Source organism: Equus quagga, chromosome 16 (genome assembly GCF_021613505.1).
Source record: "Equus quagga isolate Etosha38 chromosome 16, UCLA_HA_Equagga_1.0, whole genome shotgun sequence".
NCBI classification, from domain to species: domain Eukaryota; kingdom Metazoa; phylum Chordata; class Mammalia; order Perissodactyla; family Equidae; genus Equus; species Equus quagga.
In genome coordinates, this window is record NC_060282.1 from 39,092,744 (window position 1) to 39,114,851 (window position 22,108).

At 35.2% G+C, this 22,108-nt stretch overlaps 1 protein-coding gene across 2 annotated transcripts in view; it reads left to right on the forward strand.

The window, feature by feature from the left end:
• The window catches only part of STK3 (serine/threonine kinase 3), a 264,867-nt gene that overhangs the window by 160,947 nt on the left and 81,812 nt on the right, over positions 1-22,108 (forward strand). For both annotated transcript variants that reach the window (XM_046642576.1, XM_046642577.1), the window contains exon 8: positions 3,772-3,897. In XM_046642576.1, coding sequence (XP_046498532.1) covers positions 3,772-3,897 — 126 coding nt within the window. The remainder of the gene's footprint in view (positions 1-3,771; positions 3,898-22,108) is intronic.

Here is a 22,108-nt window from a genome sequence, read left to right on the forward strand (position 1 = left end):
TACCACAGCAAGGCTTGATAAGCGGTGCTTAGGTCTGCACCCAGGATCCAAACTGGCGAACCCTGGCCTGCCAAAGTGGAGCACGCGAACTTAACCGCTATGCCACCAGCCAGCCCCCAAGCAGCCTTAACTTTTAAAATACTTGATCAAACTGTGATAGGTTGATTTTAGGTATTTTACATCTTTTCATTAGTTCAGGTGGTTTAAGAATTCTTGCTTGGGGCTGGCCTGGTGGCGCAGCAGTTAAGTGAGCACGTTCCACTTTGGTGGCCCGGGGTTTACTGGTTCAGATCCCAGGTGCGGACATGACACTGCTTGGCAAGCCATGCTGTGACAGGTGTCCCACAGATAAAGTAGAGGAAGATGGGCACGGATGTTAGCTCAGGGCCAGTCTTCCTCAGCAAAAAGAGGAGGATTGACAGCACACTTAGCTCAGGGCTAATCATCATCTTCTTCTTCAAAAAGTTCTTGCCTTCTTTTAGTTTAGGTTTTACTTTAAATACATTTAGAAATAGTGAAACTTTATTGCCTTTTAGAATTTGGTGTGTTTATCTTTTTCTTATTGATATTGTTTTAAAAACTCTTCATATAATCACCCTCTTGTCTGACGTAAATGTTACACATATACTTTTTAGTTTGTTCATTTTATGTTTGACTAATATTTCATTGCCTGTCTTTGACTTTTATCCAAGTTCTTTTTAGGATGACTCTTATAAAAACATGAGTTGGATTTATGTTATTTAAGTATATCTCATGTAGAAAGTGCGTAGTTGAATTTATCTTACGAACTAAGTGTATTTCAGTACTTAATTAAAATACTATATAATAAATGGAAATTCAACCGATTTGTTTCCATTGGTATATGCTAATAACATTTTCATCACAATTGTCATGTTTTATTTTTGCCAACTTATTTTCTCTGGTTTTTGTTGTTGTTGTTCTGTTCTTTTTTATGTTGCTTTGTATTTTTAAATTTTACCACCTGCTACTTTTTAAAAACCTTTAAAAATATTTTTGAAAAATTTGCCAATGTTGGGGCTGGCCTGGTGGCGCAGCGGTTAAGTTTGCACGTTCCGCTTTGGCAGCCCAGGGTTCGCTGGTTCGGATCCCGGGTGTGGACATGGCTCTGCTTGGCAAGCCATGCTGTGGTAGGCATCCCACATATAAAGTAGAGGAAGATGGCATGCATGTTAGCTCAGGGCCAGTCTTCCTCAGCAAAAAGAGGAGGATTGGCAGCAGATGTTAGCTCAGGGCTAATCTTCTTCAAAAAAGAAAAAAACAACAAAATTTGCCAGTGTGTCTGATAAAACTTCTCTTCTGACTGTCAAGAAAGCTCAAATAATATGGCCTTGTTCTTGCAGTACCCTTTGAACTTTATCAGCCAGTTCCTCTTTGTAGGCCAAAATCACGTCTGTAGTAGTTATGAAGCGAAAACATAAGTAAATGTGAAATCAGACATATTGAGATTTTGAGATGAAGATTGTTAAACTCTATATGCTAATGGTAGCAAAACAGTGTATAGGCAGTTCACAATGAACTCCACAAAAGTAAGTTTGTACTGGACTGCATGAACCATATATCTACTTTGGCATTTCTTAAAGATAAAACTGTGGCTTAGAGGATTGGCTCATAATTTTCCCCGAGAAGATAAAGTATAATACAGTTGAGATTTCAATGCCTTTTTAAGGGAATGCAGTTCTACTGGTTCCTAGTTTTTGCAGTGTTGGTCATCTTTCACTTCTGTTAATATATAGTCACCAAATCCTTCTTAAGAGTTCTTTCATCAGATTCACTATTTCCTCTTGATTGTGGCAGCTATTTTTTTAATCCAGGGTCTTAATAATTCATACCTGTGTTATTACAGTTTCTCTCCACTCTCTTTTGTTTCTAAACTCTACTGCAAGATTACGCTATCAAAGACATTCTTTTCCTTACGCTGTTAGCTTGTTTATGTAATTAAAAGGCTCTCAGACAATTCAGGCATCTCATCCTAAGCACTTATTCTTCTAGTCCCACTGTTGCCTATATCTAAACTCACAGAACACGTCTTCAAATAGTGTTTCTGTTTTGGCTAGACAGATCTTCCTACTGTGTTCTAACATACATCCCCTATCTTTGTGTGTTTGTTCATACTTTTCCTCCTCCCTAAAATGGTCCATTTCTTCTGTATCAAGTGTCTGAGATTACCTCACCTATTCTGCTTTCACATTTCTTAATCATATAGACTCTGCTAACCCATCATGAATGTAATTTGTATGTCATATTGTAATTTTTTTGTATGTTTGTCTTTTATTCTTTGTTCTAGATAATAAGTTCCTTAAGGGCAAAGAACATATCTTCAATTATTATTATTTTTCATGACCTTTCCACCAGTGTTTCTGAAACATTTTCAGAGTAAGACTGGGATTTCTTTCTTCTGTTGCTCCACCATCCTCTAGGGCACTGTCTTTGTCTGTTTCCCAGCTTAGTAGAGACAGAAGAAATCATGTAAGAGTACACACTCAGTGCTTTAAGGCCCAGATCAGGAAGTGGAACACAACACTCACTCACATTCCATTGGGGAGAACGTAGTCACCTAGTTAGAACCAACTGAAAGGGAGGCTGAGAAATGTAGTTTCTAGCTGGGCAGCCACAGGTCTAGCCACAGCTCTGTTTTGGTAGATGACTAGGCGTCTCCTCCACAGCTGTGTTAATAGAATTTTATTTATCTGCCAATTAATCTATACCTGTTATAAAAGAATTTATCGGTTCTTTGCCATTGATCCTAGTATTTCTGCAATCTGGTAAAATTCTTACTCATAGTTTTCTCAGATGATATCTTCACCGTTTTAAAACCTCTTCCAAATGTCAGTAATTTCTTCTTTAGTGCAAAAATTTTTTGTCTTTAGGAATATTTTTGTGTTCTATTGATCTTTATTAAAATAACTCAAATGGCTTTTACCTGATTCTATCTACTGAGCTATATTAAGAAAATTAAATTCTGAAGCTGTATTGCTGCCTCCAAATAAGGTTATTTATCCAAAATTATACTTATAACCTTTCCATCTACTTTCTCTCACACGCACCCCTCTCAATAAAAGTGTCATTACAACCCAGGTCTGTTCTGGTGTTTCCTTTCTGTTTATCAAAATTGTAGCAAGCTTAGATATTTAAGTTAGATCAGGATGGTATAAAAAACAGAAAAATTGTTTTATATATAGTATACAAATGAAGCAGTATTTATTTTCTGAAAAATATTTTTCTTTCCTTGCTATTTTTAGTTTCTCCATTGCGAATGATTACTGCACATTATTCAAGACATAATAAAATAGAAAATATGTAAAAGAAGTAACAAAATAATTGCCCTCCTTTTGACCACTGATTCTGGATGTCAGTGTAAGATTAAGTAAAATCTGTAACTAATACCAAATTAATTTTATTTTAATATGTAATATAATCACCAATCTTTTTTAAAACATTTTTTATCTTCTTTTACTACCTAATGTACACTTCCTTTGGACAATTATATCTTTAAGGGGTATTATGGTTTTATTAACAGGATTACGTTTTTGCATGTGTGTTTTAAAGGTTTTTTAAAAACAAATAAACCCAAAAGCAAAGTCTTTATTTCTAAAGCAGCTGAAATATTCTCTTTTCTTAACCTGTATATTTAATTCTGGATGAAAGAACAATCATTAAAGCCTGTGATCTTGGTTTGCATTTATGTGTTGTTGTAACATTTTTTAGATGTAATTCAGAGAAATCTTATACCATTGAATTTTACCTTTCTAGCATCCTTTTATCAAGAATGCAAAACCTGTATCAATTTTAAGAGACCTGATTACAGAAGCTATGGAGATAAAAGCTAAAAGACATGAAGAACAGCAGCGAGAATTGGAAGAGGAGGAAGAAAATTCGGTTCGTAATTACCCTCAAAAAGTTGATGTTTTTCTTCTGAGTTATTTTTGCATAGTTTTGATTTTTTTCTTCAAGTATATCAATAGCACTTACTATTTCATTGTACAAGTGAGGTGTGTTTGTTCGTTAAATCTCAAAATATATTTTGTTTACATTAAATGTTTGCTATCCTTTTCTGATGTCTTAAGAATTAGTGATTATGTATAAAATGTAAGGTTGATAGAGTAGGCTTGTTCAGTATCTAGTATCTAGTTGACGCTAACTCTGTGTTTGTTGAATAAATGTTGTCTTGAATTTGGTCAATTTTGTTTTGTATCTTCTGGAACTTTCTTTTAACCGGTCATCAGCTATACTGTATACAGATAACGAATACCACAGTAGAAGATGGGTTACTAGAGAAAGCAGGAGGGACCTATAAGGACTTAGCATATTGAACCAGTTTATTCCATTTACTTTATATTGCTACATCGGTGCCCTTGAATAACAAAATAAAATAATTATATCTATATATCACATTTTATAATGTCTAATTCTTTTGTTTTTCACTAATGATTTTTTCCTTGTTTCAAATTACAGATTTTTTTTCTGGTTAAAAATAAGAGATGCATACCTCTCAATTTTCAGATGGTCATAAAATCTGAAAACACAGATACTATTTTATTTTTTACTGATTGAAAATGACTTTGATAACATCAACTATATTTTCTCATAGAATTTTTTTTATGTCTTATAGTTGTATACAAATAATACTATTTTCCTAATTCAAATTTAGTTTTAATTTCAGAGACTGGTTATCTAATTGGTATTTCTTTTGAAATTCTTTTACCCTTTTCACTAATTATTAAATCTTGTGTCATATGATAGCCCAGGGCAAGGGCGAGTGTGGTCTTTGCCAAGCTGATTTATAATCATTTTCTTTAGATATTCGGCTACATAGGTTATTCATTTGGCAGTGACTGTGGACTGCCTGGTGAGACAGATGCTTTAAGTTTATATTCTAGATATAAAATTTTATACCAATAAATTCACCATTTAGAATTTTAAATAGCATCCTCATAAAGGTGTTTTTGTCATAAGTTGGTGATTGTGTATTAATTCTGCAAAGATGAATAAGTGATATGGGATGATGTAAAGATGATGTAAAGGGTTTTATAGAGCCCACTCTGTGTTCCTGTGTGATGTTAGATAGTTTTTTTATTTTTCTCCAATTAGCATTTGTAGATGTTAATATTTTGTAGGGTTTTTTTGTAATTTCAAACACACTTTTATCATATATTATTTCATTTTATCTTTTAAAAAAATGAGATTGGTCATATATATATTATTATCCCATTTTGCAGTTGAGTGAAATTAGGTTAGGAGAGAAGTGATTTACCAGAGTTCACAAAGCTGATGAGGAACCAAGAATAAAACTAGGTTTTTTACTTTGAAGCTCCCATGCTCCTTCAATACTCTATGCTCACTTTTCAATCAAATATTTATTAGTACTTCTAAAATAAACAACACTGGCTTATCAGAGTTATACAATTGCCTCTCTGCGATGATAGCCATCTGCCGTTCCTTCACCTTCTGCAAGCTTCTTATGAGTGTTGGGCTAGTGAACTGCCTTTAATTAGCTGTCAATGGGACAGTGATTATTTTTTCTTTGCTTTTGTCTTCCGATCCTCACTTACAGGCTGGTTTCCATTTTTGATGGCTAGGGGACCGCCGACTACACCACAACTTACCAGTTTTTAGTAGTTTTTAAGACTTTGCTACAGTCATTTTGGTTACTTTCTGCCACTTTTGTGATCTCTTTCTTCACTGTTTTTCTCTCCTTCACTGAGCTCCAGCCACATTGATCTTCTTTCAGATATTTAATTTTTTTCAACATACCAAAGACCTTTCCTTATTCCCTCTGCTTGAAACATTCTTCTTCTTGGGAACTCATTGAATGACTAGGCTCTTCTCATCTTTTGGGCCTCAGCTTTAAATATTATATACCCTAAAACTTAGCAGCTCAAAACAACACATATTTATTATTTCATGGTATCTGTAGATAAGTATTTCTGGAATGACTTAGTTTGATGATTCTGGCTCAAGGTCTCTCATCAGATTACAGTCTAATTGTTGGTCAGAGCTGTAGTCATCTGAAGACTTGAGAAGGACTGGAGTTCCAAGATAGCCCGCTCATATGGCTGTTGGCAGCCTGCCCTCAGTTCCTTGCCATGTGGGCCTCTTTGTAGGGCTATTTGAGGTCTTCACACCATGGCAACTGGCTTCTCTCAGAGTGAGTGGTCCTAGAGAGCGAGTAAGGAGGAAATCTCAATGCCTTTTATTACACAGTCTCAGGAGTTGCACACTGTCACTTTGCCACATTCTATTTGTTAAAAGAAGTTGTTGGTCATGGAAAATGGTGGAGTAGGGAGCTCTAAGAATCAGTGCCTCCATAGAAGCAGCCGTTAAGTTGGCAAAAACTGACAAATTAACTCTTTGAGAATACTGGAATCTAATAAAAAATTTACAGCAACCAGAAGAGTGCTTAATGAAGAAAGAGGCTGCTAAATTTTGGTAAGAAAGTGTTGTGGCATTTTTGCTTACATGCCTGCCATCCCCAATTTTCTAGTTCAGCAGCAGCCACGGGAACAAAGGTGGAGGTTGGGGGCAGGGGAGAGGAATAAGAGCCTTGTTCTTAAAAAATCATGCTTTTGCATTTTGAGCTATATGACAGTTCTCTGAGGGACCAGCACAGAGACTTACCTTTATTTTGGTCTCCTTGAGCTGGAGCAGCTTCCTGGATGGTGTCTGTCAAAAACATCTAAATCTTCTAGAGCTAATAAACAAGTCCAGTAAAGTTGTAGGATGCAAGATAAACACACAAAAATCAATTATGTTTTTATGCACCAGCAGTGAACAATGCACAAAGGAAATTAAGAAAATGATTCCATTTACAGTACCATCCAAAAGAATGAAATGCCTAAGAATAAATTTAGCCAAGGAGGTAGAAGGCTTGTACAGTAGAAAGTACAAAAATTGCTGAAAGAAATGAAAGAATATCTAAATCAATGGAAGAACATCCTGTGTTAGTGGATTGGAAGACTTATTATTGTTAAGATGGCAACACTCCTCAAAGTGACTCACAGATTCATCCAATTCTTATCAAAATTCCAAAATGGTCTTTTTTGCAAAATCCTCAAATTCACATGGACCAAGGAGCCCCAAATCACTAAAACAATATTGGAAAAGAAGAACAAAGTTGGAGGATTCACTTCCCAATTTCACAACTTAATACAAAGCTACACAAATCAAATCATTGTGGTCCTGACATACAGACCAATGGAATAGAACTGAGAGTCCAGAAATAAACCCATACATCTCTGGCCAGTTGATTTTCAACAAAGGTCTGGAGACCATTCAAGGGAAAAGAACAAGTCTCTTTCACAGATGGTGGTGGGACAACTGGATAGTCTCATGTAAAAGAGTAATGTTGGACCCCTATCTCTCATCATATGTGATGACCTTTTAATATAAGGTCTGATTGGATGAATCAATGACCTAAATATAAGAGCTAAAACATTAAAACTCTTAGAAGGAAACATAGAGGTTGTCTTCATGACTTAGAATCTGGCAATGGATCCTTAGATATGACACCAAAGCATGAGTAACAAAAGGAAAAATAGAAAAATTGAGCTTCATCAAAATTAAAAACTCTAAACATTAAAGGATATTATCAAGAAGTGAAAAGACAGCCTATAGAATGGGAGAACAAATTATATTATTAGCAAATCATATATCTGATAAGGGTCTAGTATCCAAAATACACAAAGAACTTTGACAACTCAGCCACAAAAAGACCAACATCTAATTGAAAAATGAGCAAAGGATTTGAATAGACATTTCTCCAAAGGTATACAAATGGCCAAGAGGCACATGAAATGATGCTCAACATCATTAGTCATTAGGTAAATATAAATCAAAACCACAGTGAGATACCACTTCACACCCACTAGGTATAGTATGATAAAACAAACCAAAAAACCCGGAAAATAACAAATGTTGGCAAGGATATGGAGAATTTGGAGCTCTCATACACTGCTGATAGGAATGTAAAATGGTGCAGCTCCTGTGGAAAACAGTTTGGTAGTTTCTTAAAAAGTCAAACATAGAATTATCATGTGATCTGATAATTCCACTTCTAGGTATATACACCGAAAAGAATTGAAAACAGGTACTCAAACAAATACTTGGTGGCATAAAGGCGATGGTTGCACAACATTGTAAAGGTACTAAATGTCACCGATACACTTTAAATAGCTAATTTTGTGTTATTTAAAGTTAACCTCTATTGAAAAATAAAAACAATTCACTAAGTCTGCCCCACACTCAAACAAAGGGGAATTAGGATCACCTTTTGAGGGTAGAATTGTCAAAGAATTTATGGACATGTTTTAAAACTAACACAGACTGTCCTATAGCTGCAAATTGTTTGCATTTCTGGCCCATGCAAAATACACTCACTACCTCTTCAGAACTGTCTCTTCTTTGTACCAAGTTTTATGCCTTTACAACATTAGCTTGAAGTCCAGTATTTCATCTTCTAAATCATATACAGATAGAGATGAGAGTCCTTGAGTCCAGTTACTCTCAATCTGAAGGCCTGTGAACTAAAGAAATAAGTTATCTTCCCCCCAAATACCCAATATACAATGGTGGATCAGGTATAAGATTATCACTATTAACAGTTCTGTTCAGAAAGAGGGAAGACAGAAGGCACAACAGTCATGAGTCCAGGGCAATTTTGGACTCTAACCAAGAAAGTGTTAAAAGTTCCTGGATTAGCTCAGTTTTGTTCCTGCCCTGAGGTAATTCTCCGTGACTCTTTGCTATGTCCTCTGAGTTCTTGCTTCTGCCCTCTGAATCATTCTTCCTTTTTCATGGAAGATAGCCTACATTTTGAGCAAAGTCATTTTCTCAGCCTGCTTCCTACCTGTAGAAGTTTCGGTCCTCTTCGTTTCTTGCTGTCTCTGTCCTACTCAGACAATGCTGGTGCTGCTTCTGCCAAAAACTTTGTGGATCTCCTATAAATCCTATTGACACCCTTAGAACAGGCTATATCCATTAAGTTTTGTTGAGATAATTACTTTTCTACTTTGACCTCCTGCTGAGACACTTTGGGACAATGCCCTTAAGCTTCTTAAAAGCCCTATTATTTGCCTTGGCTCTTTCTGGAGTCTTAAGAAATGATTTTACAGCCACCTCTGCAGCTTGATTTTTAGACCATGCTTTCCTGAATATCTTTTGCTATTGATGTTTGCTTGCAAGAATTTTCATAATTATACATAGCATCATTTGTTGTCTGTAGAGGCTAGGAATTTACAAAATCATTAAGTCCTGGTTCCCTTTTTGTTTAATTGCCCTTTCTTAAGCGCATCTTTCTCTCTTTGCATTTTGTTACAAGCAGCAAGAAGAAACCAGGCAGCGTCTTAAATACTCTACTTAGAAATCTCCTTAGCTAGGCTACCCAGTTCATTAGGTAAATTTTTTACTTTCCCTGTTACCTTCCTGGTTACTGCAGACAACAGTGTTCTAAATTTTCTGCCATTACATAATAAGAATATCCTTTCTTCCAGCTTTCCAACATGTACCTTACCTTCCTGCAACCCCCTTAACGGCCATCAGGGTTTGTAACAATTTTTTCATGACTCTTCAGGCTGTTAATAACACTCTCCTTACAGTGCTTCCAGCTTCTGCCCACTGTTCCAAAGCCATTCCATTGTTTTAAGTATGTATTACTTAGTCCTGTCCACATTCAAAATGAGGGCAATTAGGTTCCACCTTTTTTTTTTTTTTTTCTGAGGAAAGTTAGCCCTGAGCTAACATCTTTGCCAGTCTTCCTCCACTTTATATGTGGGCTGCTGCCACAGCATGGCTGATGAGTGGTGTAGGTCCACACCCGGGATCTAAACCTGTGAACCCAGGCTGCCAAAGCAGTGTGTGCCAAACTTAACCACTATGCCATGGGGCTGGCCCGCTGGTTCCATCTTTTGCGAGGAGGACTGTCAAAATATTGTAGACAAATTTAAAAATCACATCAAGTTTTTATAATTTCTTTTTTTCAAATAAGCAGTTATTCTCTGGAACTAAGCTAGTGTTTCTGGGTAAAACTATCATGTTCTTTTTTGTTGTTTTTAATTAAAATTATAAGAAAAAAGGTCTTGGCAGAGTCACACTTTGAGCAATATTCACATGCTTTGCTTTAGATTATGTTCTAAGGCAGTAGCTTCCATCTTGAGGTCATTCTGTCAGTTGTTGTCCTGAATATAAAATAAATAAATGGGCCAACCCCGCGGCCGAGTGGTTAAGTTCGCAGGCTCAAGGTTTCACTGATTCGGATCCTGGGCACGGACATGGCACCACTCCTCAAGACACACTGAGGTGGTGTCCCACATGCCACAACTAGAAGGACCCACAACTAAAATGTACAACTATGTACTGGGGGACTTTGAGAGAAAGAAAAAAAAAGATTGGCAACAGATGTTAGCTCAGGTGCCAATCTTAAAAAAAAATAATAATACAATAAGTAAATACACACACACACATAAGAACAGCGAGGTATGCAGAGTGGATCTGAAGTCCTCCTATAGTGAAAGTATAATTCTCCATTGCCATTCATTTTTAGCAAATTTTTTTTTTGCCACTGCATAGCCTGACCAGCAGTGTGTAGGTTCATGCTTGGGATCTGGACCTGTAAACCCTGGGCTGCCGAAGCAGAGCATATGAACTTAACCATGCCACTGGGCTGGCCCCATTTTTAGCAAATTTTTAAATCAAAATTCTTCTTCTCTCAAACATTTCTACACCTTGAAGTCTCAAAAATCTTGGGAGTTTGTCTTTATACTCTTCATTCCTTTGGGATCCGCTTGCAAATCAGCTTAAAATTGGACTACATATACAGTTTTAAACAGCTAAATTCTCGTAGAGCCACATGTCTCTTGATGTTCAAGGCCAAATTGTATCATTAAAGTGATACTCTATTTTTCATATAAATCAAATATTTTCACAAAATTTGCATTAGTTTCTGACCAAGTCAACATAAAGTTTGGTATAGGTTATCTATATAAATTGCAAGTATATAGAACTTTTTCTTGTACTCCTTCAGATTATACTAATTTATCTGTAGCATTCAAGATGTAAGTATGTGTTTTGTAATTTATTAATTATACAACAGATAGTATACATTGCCATATAGTTCTTAAGCTCTAATTAATGATTTTAGAAGGACTAGTTTTGATTATAAACCATTATGATCTAAATTAAAAAAATTTAAAAATAAATAAATAAATTGAATGCCAAAAAAACAAAAGAAAATGGTTTTCATTTAGTTGGTGTGACTTACTGAAATAATATACAAGCACTTGAATGAGCGTTTAAATAGTTAAACAGTAAAAGAGTTAGTGCTTGTTTTTTAAAAATAAAACAGGGCAGACACTCCACACGTTACATTTGATGATTATTTAAAAGCAGAATGGATGGTATTAATAAATTGAACTTATAAGGTGTAGAATGCACTATTGACAAGTGGTCATTTTTAAAATAGATTAAAAGATTGATAAGGAGCTTACAAGAATTGTTTTGTCACTGGAGCTCAGGCATTTCCCACGGGGATCACTTAAGTAAAATGCAAGGAGTTGAATGGATGTAGAAGAATTTTATATTAAGTGAAATATTGAGCTAGAAGAAGTACCTTGATGTTAGGCTTGCATGAGACTTTTTCACTTTTATGCATGTATTAGGCCCTTTATTTTCACTTTGATCCAAAGAAAGCTGTCATTTATTTCATTAATTTAGTAATGACTTGAAATAGGTTTTGTCTGTTAATTGTCCTTAGACTATGTCTCAGAACTTCTGTCTGGAAAAGAAATGAGGACTTTCTGATTCTTTCTTTGCTTTGTTTGTATTTTTGGCAGATGGTTTATTTTATTTATTTTTATTTTTTTTACGTTATTTTATTGAGGTCACATTGATTTATAACATTGTGTAAATTTCAGGTGTACATCACTGTATTTTGGCTCCTGTGTAGACTGCCTTGTGTTCACCACTGACAGTCTAGTTTCCATCCATCCACCATACTTATGCGCCCCTTTACCCCTTTCACCCTCCTCCCAGCCCCTCTCCCTGGTAACTACCAGTCTATTCTCCTTATCTATGTGTTTGTTTGTTTGTTTGTCTTTATGATCCACATTCTAAGCTTGTCGGGCTGTGGTCCTTAATGTCTGAGGGATGGCATATCCCCTCTTAATGATTCACTGGAGCAGTAATTTTCAGCCTGGGTATGGGGAGAAACACCAGGGTGCTTTGAAAAATTCACTCCCCTACAGATAGTGTTACAGCCTCCAGGTGAGCATTTCTCGGAACCTTCCTCCCTTCCCCCTGCCCTCATTTAATAAGGGAACTTCAAATCAGTCTACCTCGTGAGAACCTTTTGAAGTAGGTAAGGAACAGAAGAGTATCAGAATCAGCCCCAAGTCAGTCCAGAAGCCTCCAGTATACCTCGTTGGCTAAATAAGGGGGAGGATTTAAGAGCAGGAAAGGCTGCTTGGACTTAAGTCCTGATTCTATTCCCAAATAACTCTATGTCATGGGCAAGTTACTTAACTTCTCTGCTTCAATTTCACCATCTGTAGAAAGGGAATAGTTACAGACCATACCTCATAGAATTGTTATGGGAATAAAATTTTTCAAAAATATTTAAGTTCGTAGAACGGTGTATTCCATGTAGCTTTCTTTCTTTTTTTTTTAAGTTTAAAGATTGGCCCTGAGCTAACATCTGTTGCCAATCTTCTTTTTGTTATTTTTTTTCTTCTTTTCCCTAAAGCCTCCCAGTACATAGCTGTATATCCTAGTTGTAGGTCCTTCTAGTTCTGCTATGCAGGACGCTACCTCAGCATGGCTTGATGAGCAGTGCTAGGTCCTCACCCAGGATCTGAACAGGTGAAACCTCAGGAACAGGTTTCCTTGTTCTGCGGAAGCAGAGCACGTGAACTTAACCACTTGGCCACGGGGCCGGCCCTAGCTTTCATTTTTATTAATGCTCCTACTTGTACCACCACTACTGCTGTTAATTATAGCATTTTGGTCAGGGTTTTGATTTCTTTGGTGGTAGGTGTTGCCGCTGCTGGTTTTGCTACTCTAAGGGCCACCAAAATAACATCACTGATCAGACTCAACCAATATATATTTATAGTTCCTTTTGAAATATTTTAAAACAAATTTTAAATGACCAAATGTGTTTGGAAGAATTGGTAGAGATTTTTATAAACCTACCTTAAGCTTATAAAAAATATATTTGAAGAAAACCAATAATGAAAATTTCTTTTATTTGTTTTTGTTTCTTCTCAAAAAGTAAATTAGATTTAGTAAGGAACATTTATACTTGTAATAAAATTATTGATCACAAATTGAAATTCTTTAAAAGAATTATTTTTCATTTTTCCCATATAATTAACAATTCTAAAAAATCTCTACTCAGTGTTTACTTAGTTAGGACTACGTAAATATTATTTGGAGAGAAATATGATAATATGATTACAGGTTCTTTCTTTTTGTGATTTCTGGAACTAATAATTGTCTCAGTTTTTGTAACTTTTGTTTGTTGTTGTTGTTAATTATTCTATATACCTACCACTAATTTGGTCTCAAATACTATATTCCCACACTTTGCAGGAGCTGTAAGCTCCTCTGTGTATGTTCAAACACAGATCATTTATTAGTGTCGTCCTTTTTTCTTGACTTATTCTTTCTCTAGTCCTCTATCCTCCTCTAATCTGATCTGATTTCTTTCTAGAGTCTTGAGCAGCTGCCATTCTAAGACTTCCCTTCAACATCAACCTAAGAATTTCCTTTTCCTCTCTTCTGAATGGATCCTGTTTCCTGAATCTTGTCTTTCTTGTTTACTTCCTTGTTTTGATGGACCATATCTCCCAGTAGCTTCTAGGCATTAGCAGCTTTTTCGGACCTTGGGTATCCGACCATTTATTTATTCTATCTTTACCCTTGATTGATTGACTGCAAAATTTGGGGCATAAAATTCTCAGTTAGAAATAATGTTTCTTTAAAGTTTTGAGGGCCTTGCTCTGTTGCCTAACTCAGCAGTAATGGTAATGGGACAACAGATGACAATCTGATAGCTAATCCTTTGGATGTTTTATGGAAGTTTTTAGATCTGCACTTCTCCCTGTTGTTTAAAACTTTCATGGTAATGTGCCTTGGTATAGATCTTTTTCCATTTAGTGTGTGCAGTGTCTTTTTACCCTTTCAATTTGGAAATATCCTGAAGTTCTATGTAATTTATTTATTTTTTTGCTATTTATTAATAATTTTCTCTCTTTCTTTCTGAAACTCCTTTTATTAGATTGTTGGACTTCTCAGATGTATGTTTCAGTGGTCTCTTCTTTTCTCTTTCTCTTTTTGTTCTTTCTTGGAGGTCTCCTCAAGTTTATCTTCTAACCCTTCTATATTTTTCCATATCAAATATTTACTTTCCAAGGTCTCCTCCTCTTCCTCATTACTATTACGTTACCAGTATCACTTTGTTTTCTTTTGCTCCGCGCCTTGTCTCTCTTTCCTGTATGTTTGTTTTGATCACTCACTTTTCCTTTATGGTCTTTCTTCAAAGCTCTAGTGATTCTATTTGAGAGAAGCACTAAAATTGCCTACTGGAAACTCTATGTGTAAGAGTAGAATAGTTAACTTGTGAACCTTACTGTAAAAGTTGTTAGTATGCCCTGCCCTGGGGCCTGAATTTACTTGCTTCTTGTCGCTTCTCTCCTTGCAAGCTTGAGTTTTGGGTTTCTTTGGTCTGCAGAGTTAGCTACTACTTATATATTTATCTGCTTTCTAGCTTCCAAAATTTTTTTTCTAGCTTCCAACTTTTTTGACATTCTCCTGTTTGCTATTGTCTCCTCCCCCATGCTCTTTGTTTTTATGAGCTTGTCCTTTTCTGTGCCTTTTTTGTAATTTTGGAAGAGTTTTGGGAGGGTTAGGCATAAACCTGTGTGTTCAGTCCTCCATTTTAATGGAAACTCCTGTCATTTGTCATTTCTTGGGTGTTCTGAAATTATAATTTTAAATATTGAGTTTTTAATATGATATTTAATATATCTTTATAAATTTATGAAACACTATATGTTATAATAATTATAAACTCCTTGAATACTCATAAATTAGCACAATTCAAAGAAAAATTATAGTCTGTTCAATTCTGGCTTATTCTGGACAATTTGTAAATCAAAGTGATCCAAGAAGGGAAGGGAAAACTTCTAGAAGATAACATTACAAGAAATCAGGTCAATTTAAGGCAAGTCATACCAAATTAGTAGTTGATAAGAATAGAAGTAAATGGATATTTCTCTTTTTCTGAACCACTGTGTCTTTTACAAAATAATTTTCTGTAGATGACAGAATAAAGGTACAGCCTTGGACCCTCAGCCCACTCCATGTGAGAACAATTGTAGAATAATGAGCCATTATCTTATTGATTCTGTGCTTGTCTTAACATCTGTATCTATGAATTCAAGATTGTTGCTTTGTAACATCTCCTTATTTTCATTCATAACTCATCTTGGTTACCTTTGACCCATGAAACTTGCTGGTTCTTTTTTGGAATTTGCTCCAATTTGGGAGGTACGTTTGGCCAATACCTGCTAGTTAATGGTGCTGGGGACTGGCTACTTGTTAGGATATAGCAGAAGGTTTTGGATGGATATTTTGATATCCTGGTTGTTTTCATTGAGATTTTCCCTCATTTTTTCCCTTCTTTTTGATTATTTCAAAGATGAATGGTTTTTTCAGCATGGTGGGATATCTGCACTGCCAGGTTTTACTTCTGCATTTATTTTTATCCCTGATGACCTGTGTTTTTTGACAGGCTTTATGGTAGCTATCTTTAGTCCCAACCCTGGATTGGTCCTTATGCAGTGACCTGGCTAATATGATGACACAGAGCCAGTTTGGCCCTGAACCATTGAAAAATTTCATAAAGCTAAGTTTGAATTGGTGTAGATCAAATTCTTTTCCCCGTTTCAAAATTATAGAGCTGTGAAACTCACCATACTGAGTTGCTGCATTGTAAGAGATATAATTGATATTCAGTGTTAATACTTTGAACTCATTGTGAATCCTGCTTTCCCATTCTGAGTGAGTATAATTTTTCAGAGAATTCATGGGTTACACCAGTATCAACTTGTAATTTTTCCTAATTTAATTTTCCTCTGCATAGTTCAACTTACTGCAGATGGAGAAAAACTTGTGGCCTAAAATTAAACCATTTCCATCAACGCACAGTGTGACTTTTGAAAAGGAAACAGTTTGTGATAGCCGTTTCAAGATATGTTGTTTTTAAAAATGTTAGTGCTGTCCACCTGTGTCCTGGGTGTCTATTATAAATAAACCTCTTTAAATATTTTTTATTCAAGAAAAGTATGGGACATGATTGCAAATAGTGCCCTATGAATTTGATTTTTATACCTATTATAGAAAATGCTTGTCTGATGAGAAAACATCTTGACAAATTGACATGTTTTGATAGGTGCTGAGGTAATTGGACAGATTTTTAAAATTAAACAAATTGCAAACGAGATTTCTGCAGCAGGTTAATCCAAATATCAAGATTTTTGTGTTAGTTTAAGCATTGCTAAACATGACGAAGATCTTCATTTTTTGGCATTTCTGAGCATGTGATCTAAATTTGATACTGAGATGGATCAAATGTATTACAAAATTAGAAAGAATCTGTTTTGTGGATATTAGTGGAAGATATTCCCAAATCTTTAGTGTGAGTTGATTAAACAGCTTAACTCTCTTTGTTCATGTTTACTGTAAATACCTGAATTGCCTATAGAAAATTCACTTTTTTAAAGAGTATCTACTAGCAGTGTTTCTCTTTCTATTAGATTCAACTTTAAAATACATTTTGTATTTTAACCAAGAGCATGCATAGTAGGAGATAAAGCAAATCAACATGAATTGTTTCTGCCATATGAAAGTTTAAAAAATCCAATAAAGGATGCCATTTTAAAAATAGCATTTGCTTAGGTTAAACAACCAAATTAATTTTGAACAGTGAAAAAAAATACGGTATGCTTCACAGCATTTTTTTTTAAGCATGAACGTATTGAACTTTGCTAAATATTTTCTAAATATCTTATTCTGAAAAGAGATTCCAGCAAATTTTCTGGTTAAATAATAGAATGCAGAGTTCTGTTCTTGTGAGTACAAAAAATTATATACATGAATCTCTTAAAGTCTGTATACTTTAGTTAGTGCTAATGGGAAAATGATTCCTTAAGATTTGTGATATTTAATATAATATGTAGAATATTCAGCAAACGGCTAGGTCATTCAGTCTCTTGGTACGTTTGAACTACCTGTCTACTTTTGGAGATAAAAAACCAAACCAGCAATGCTTGGTTTTTACTTTGAGAAATATCTGATTTAATTGATATAAGCTGAGGCCCAGGCAGCAAAATTTTTAAAAAAACTCCCTAGCTAGTTCTAATGTGGATCTTATATTAGCACACATTTGTCACAATTAGTGAACCAATATTGATAAATATTTTACATTGAAGCCCATACTCCATCCAGATTTACTTAGTTTTTACCTAGTGTCCTTTTTCTATTCCGAGATCCGTCCGGGACACCACATTACATTTAGTCATCGTGTCTCCTTAGACTCCTCTTAATATCACAGTTTCTCAGATTGTCCTTGTTTTTGATGACTTTGAGAGCATTGAGGAATGCTGGTTAGGTATTTCGTAGAATGTCTCTCAACTGGGATTTATTTGATGCTTTTTCTTATGATGACACTGGGGTTATTGGTTTTTGGGAGGAAGACCACAGAGGTAAAGGCTAGTCTCACATTATATCAAGAGTACTAAAGGAAAAACTCGTTTCCTCTACGCTCAACAGTTCTGACACCAAATGTGTGTGGATTTTTCACACCAAAAAAATTCTGCAGTTCCCTGAGGACACCAACTAAGTGTCCTACAATTTAATTCATTTTGACACTAACTACCCGAGTTAGTGCAGACCCCTCAGGGTTTGGTCCCACATGACTGCCCCACATTTCAGACACCCATTGCAAGTCCAGTCATTTATATCAGTGTTGACTCATGGTTATTTAGTTTGCACTTTGGGTAATAATCTAGTACTACTTTATTTATTTTGTTGCTCAAATTGTTCCAGCTTTGGCCGTTGGGAGCCTTTTTTAGTTGGCATCTTTGCTCCTTTGACATACCCCATCATTAAAGTTTTTTGTTGGTTTTTTTTTGAGTACTTCTTTACTCTCTGACACTGTAAGATACTCCAGGCTCATTTTTTATATTTCTTGCCACAGTCTTAGAATACTAGGAGCCTGGTTCCTTTAATTGACAAATAGTATATGAAACCAAGATCTGGACTCTAGGTGTACTTATGGCTACTGTGGGGTATTGTCACTTATAGACCCTCTCAGCTGACAAAGCAAATGTGTGTATACTAAGTTGTTTATACACACATATATATAACTATATATTGTATGTATGGATGTGTATGAATTTATATATGTATCTTCATCTATATCTAAATTAAGCTAAACATGAGTTCATACTGATATCTCTGACTCTAATCTATTACCACGTGGATCATTCTATCTGCCTCCCATTGCTTGTTTATAACCCACCACTGCAATGGTGAGAAACGTGCCTCCCGCTATCCAACACCCACTTACTAAATGTTTCAGTTCCTGTATACATGTATAGTAGTTTTAGAATTGTTAACCCATATCCCCATGGGAAACAACTTCATCAGCTAGAGCACAGTGCTAATGTGCAATTCCTTTTGTTTTCTGTCTTCAAACTCTACTCACTTCCAGGGTTATTTAGGTTAGCATCTTTTCTCCCCTCCTCCTTCAGTGAAGTTCTTTCATACATTTATAATACAGATAGATTTTTTGTGTGTGTCACAGTCTGCATTGCATCCTGGAATCTCCTGACCTCCTAAATGCTTCTTTAAAATTTGTGTCCTTTAAGGTTCACTCTTTATGGTGTAAAGTTCTGTGGGTTTTGACAAATGCATGGTGTCATATACCCACCATTGCAGTATCATAAAGAATAATTTCGCTAGAAAGTTTCTGTGCTTTACCTGTTCAACTCTCCCTCTTTTCCTGAACCCTTTGTGGTTGCTTTTGTTTACCATCTGTAGTTTTGCCTTTTCCATAATGATGTGTAATTGGAATCATATAGTATGTAGCCTTTTCAGGCTGGCTTCTTTCACTTAACTATGCATTTAAGATTCATTCACGTCTTTTTGTGGCCCATCAGCTCATTTTTTCATTTAATACACTGAGTAGTATTTTATTGCATGAATTTTCCACAAGTTGTTTATCCATTCACCTACTGAAGGACATCTTGCTTACTTCTAGTTCTTGACAATTATGAATAAATCTGCTATATTCATTTGCATGCAAGCTTTTGTGTGGATGTAAGTTTTCAAATCAGTTAGGTAACTACCTAGGACTGTAATTGCTGTATTTTATGGTATGTTTAGTTTTGTAAGAAACTGCCAGACTGTTTCCCAGAGTTATACCATTTTGTATTCTCACCAACAATGAATGAGTTTCTGTTGCTAAATATTTTCACACACAGTTCATATTGTCAGCTTTTTTTTTCATTTGAGCCATTCTAATAAGTGTTTAATGGTATCTCATTCTTCGTTTAATTTGCAATTCCTAATGACAGGGATGTTGGGCATCTTTTTATATGCTTATTTGCCATTTATATATCTTTGATGAGATGTCTGGTCAATATTTTTCCCCATTTTTTAATTGTTTGTATTTTTTGTTTTCTTATTGTTGATTTTTAAGAGTTCTTTATGTATTTTGGATACAAATCCCTTACATGATATGTTTTGAAAATATTTTCTCCTAGTCTGTGGCTTGTCTTTTCAATCATTTAAGAGTGTCTTTTGCAGAGTAGAAGTTTTTAGTTTAATATCACCTCTGAGATTTTTTTTCATAGATCTCGCTTTTAGTGTTTTATCTATAAACTCACCACTAAACTCTGGGTCACATAGGTTTTCTCCTGTGTTTTCTTCCAGAGGTTTTCTGGTTTTGCATATTATATTATGGTCTGTGAGCTATTTTGAGTTAATTTTTGTGAAAGCCATGAGGTCTGTGTCCAGGTCCTTTGTTTTGCGTGTGGATGTCCAGTTGTTCCAGCATCCTTTGTTTAAAAGGTTACCCTTTCTCCATTGAGTTGCCTTTGTGCCTTTTCAAAGATCAGTTGTCTATATTTGTATGGGTTTGTTTCTGGGCTCTCTATTCTGTTCCATTGATATATCACTGATATATGTGTCTATTCTTTTGCCAATACTACACTGTCTTGATTACTTTAGTTTTATAGAAGTCTTAAAATTGGATACTGTGAGTCTTCCAACTTTATTCTTATTCGGTATTATGTTGGCTGTTCTAAGTCTTTTGCCTTTCCATAATGTTTAGAATAATTTTCTCAACATTTGCAAATTAACTTGCTGGAAAGTTTATTAGGATTGACTTGAATCTAACCTTTAAGTTAGGAAGAAATGACATCTTAAAAATATTGTGTTTTCTAATCCATGAACATGGAATGTCTCTCTATTTAGATGTATTTTTCATCAGTGCACACAGATTCTATATATATTTTGTTAGACCAAAGTGTTTCTTTTCTTTTTTTTGGTGCTATTTAAAATGGTTTTTTTAAAATTTCAAATTCCAATTGTTTATTGCTAGTATATAGAAAGTAAATTATTTCTATATTGCCATTGTATCCTGTGACCTTGCTGTACACATTTATTAGTTCCAGGAGTGTTTTGTAGATTCTTTGAAATTTTCTATACAGGCAATCATGTCATCTGTGACTAAAGATAGTTTTATTTCTTCCTTTCCAACATCTATAACTTTTATTTTTTTCTCGTCTTGCTGCACTAACTAGACTTCCATTTTCTTTTAACTTTAATATCTCTGTATCCTCACTAGGTTTCTCTTTCTCCCTATTCAGAGCATATTATCTTTTTTCCATTTATAAAAATTTGTATAAAAGAAAAATAAGACATGGTATTTGCCTGTTCTGATTGCAATCTAGTGGGTGAAGCAGCAAGTAAAGTGATGACTGATCATAGTGCAGTCTGGCAAGTACAGTAGTGATAGACATATGCAGAAAGACAGGAATTGTTGTTTCATGGCCCCTGGATTTTCTAACTTTCTACCCTTCTTAAAAGGCCTCTTCTCTGCTTGCCTTTTCAGTCAGTCACGTTATCCTTTTCTTTTAGGGCCTTTCTCCTCAGCCTAAAAATGTAGTTATGTTTTGACAGTTAAAAGAAAAATAAGGATAAAAATTAACAAAAAGTTATTCACAACAAACTTCTTGATAGAATAGTTAGAGCCTTTGTTTCTTTACTTCTCCACATTCTCTCTGCACCTCCTGCTACTGTGGCTGAAATATTCTCTAGCAGTACTCTCTCCAAGCTGACTTTCTGGCTAAGGTGAGATCACTTTAGCAGTTGTTTAATTTGAGGTGTCCGTGGGTCATCCAAGTCGTTTCGTGTAGCAGGCATTCGGATAAGTAGGTTTGAACCCCAATGGAGAACTCAGGCAATTAGGGAATGAATAGGCTTTCTGCAGCTGGTAGTTAAACCATAAGCAAAGATGGGGTTGCTCACAAAGTGTTTAAAGAAAATCATAGGTTGTTGCTTCTGCCTAGACTACTGCTTTCTTCACCCTCATTTGCCTGATTAATTCCTTATCCTTCAGGAGTCATCTTAGCCATTGATTCCTCTGGAAAGGGGGAATCTTTCATGATGCTCTTCTAAGCTTCAGCTAAGCAAGTGCTCCTGTGTGCTTCCATAGTATCCTGTGTTTACCTGTATGAGAATATTTATTTCACTGTATTTGTCTACTTTCTAACTCTCTCCTCTAAACTACATTTCTCAAGGACAAAGACAATATCTTAGCACACTGCCTGACACAGATTATTTATTATATAAATGTTTATTGAATCAACAAATATATCTATGTAACTGCTTTATATTGTAGGTTTTACCTAACTTTAACTTTTTATTACTTACTATTTAGCATAGTACCACAAGATTATCGTCAAAATAGAATGTATTTGCATTTAAAAATTAATACATGAAGTACATGGTACATACATGGAACGAGAAG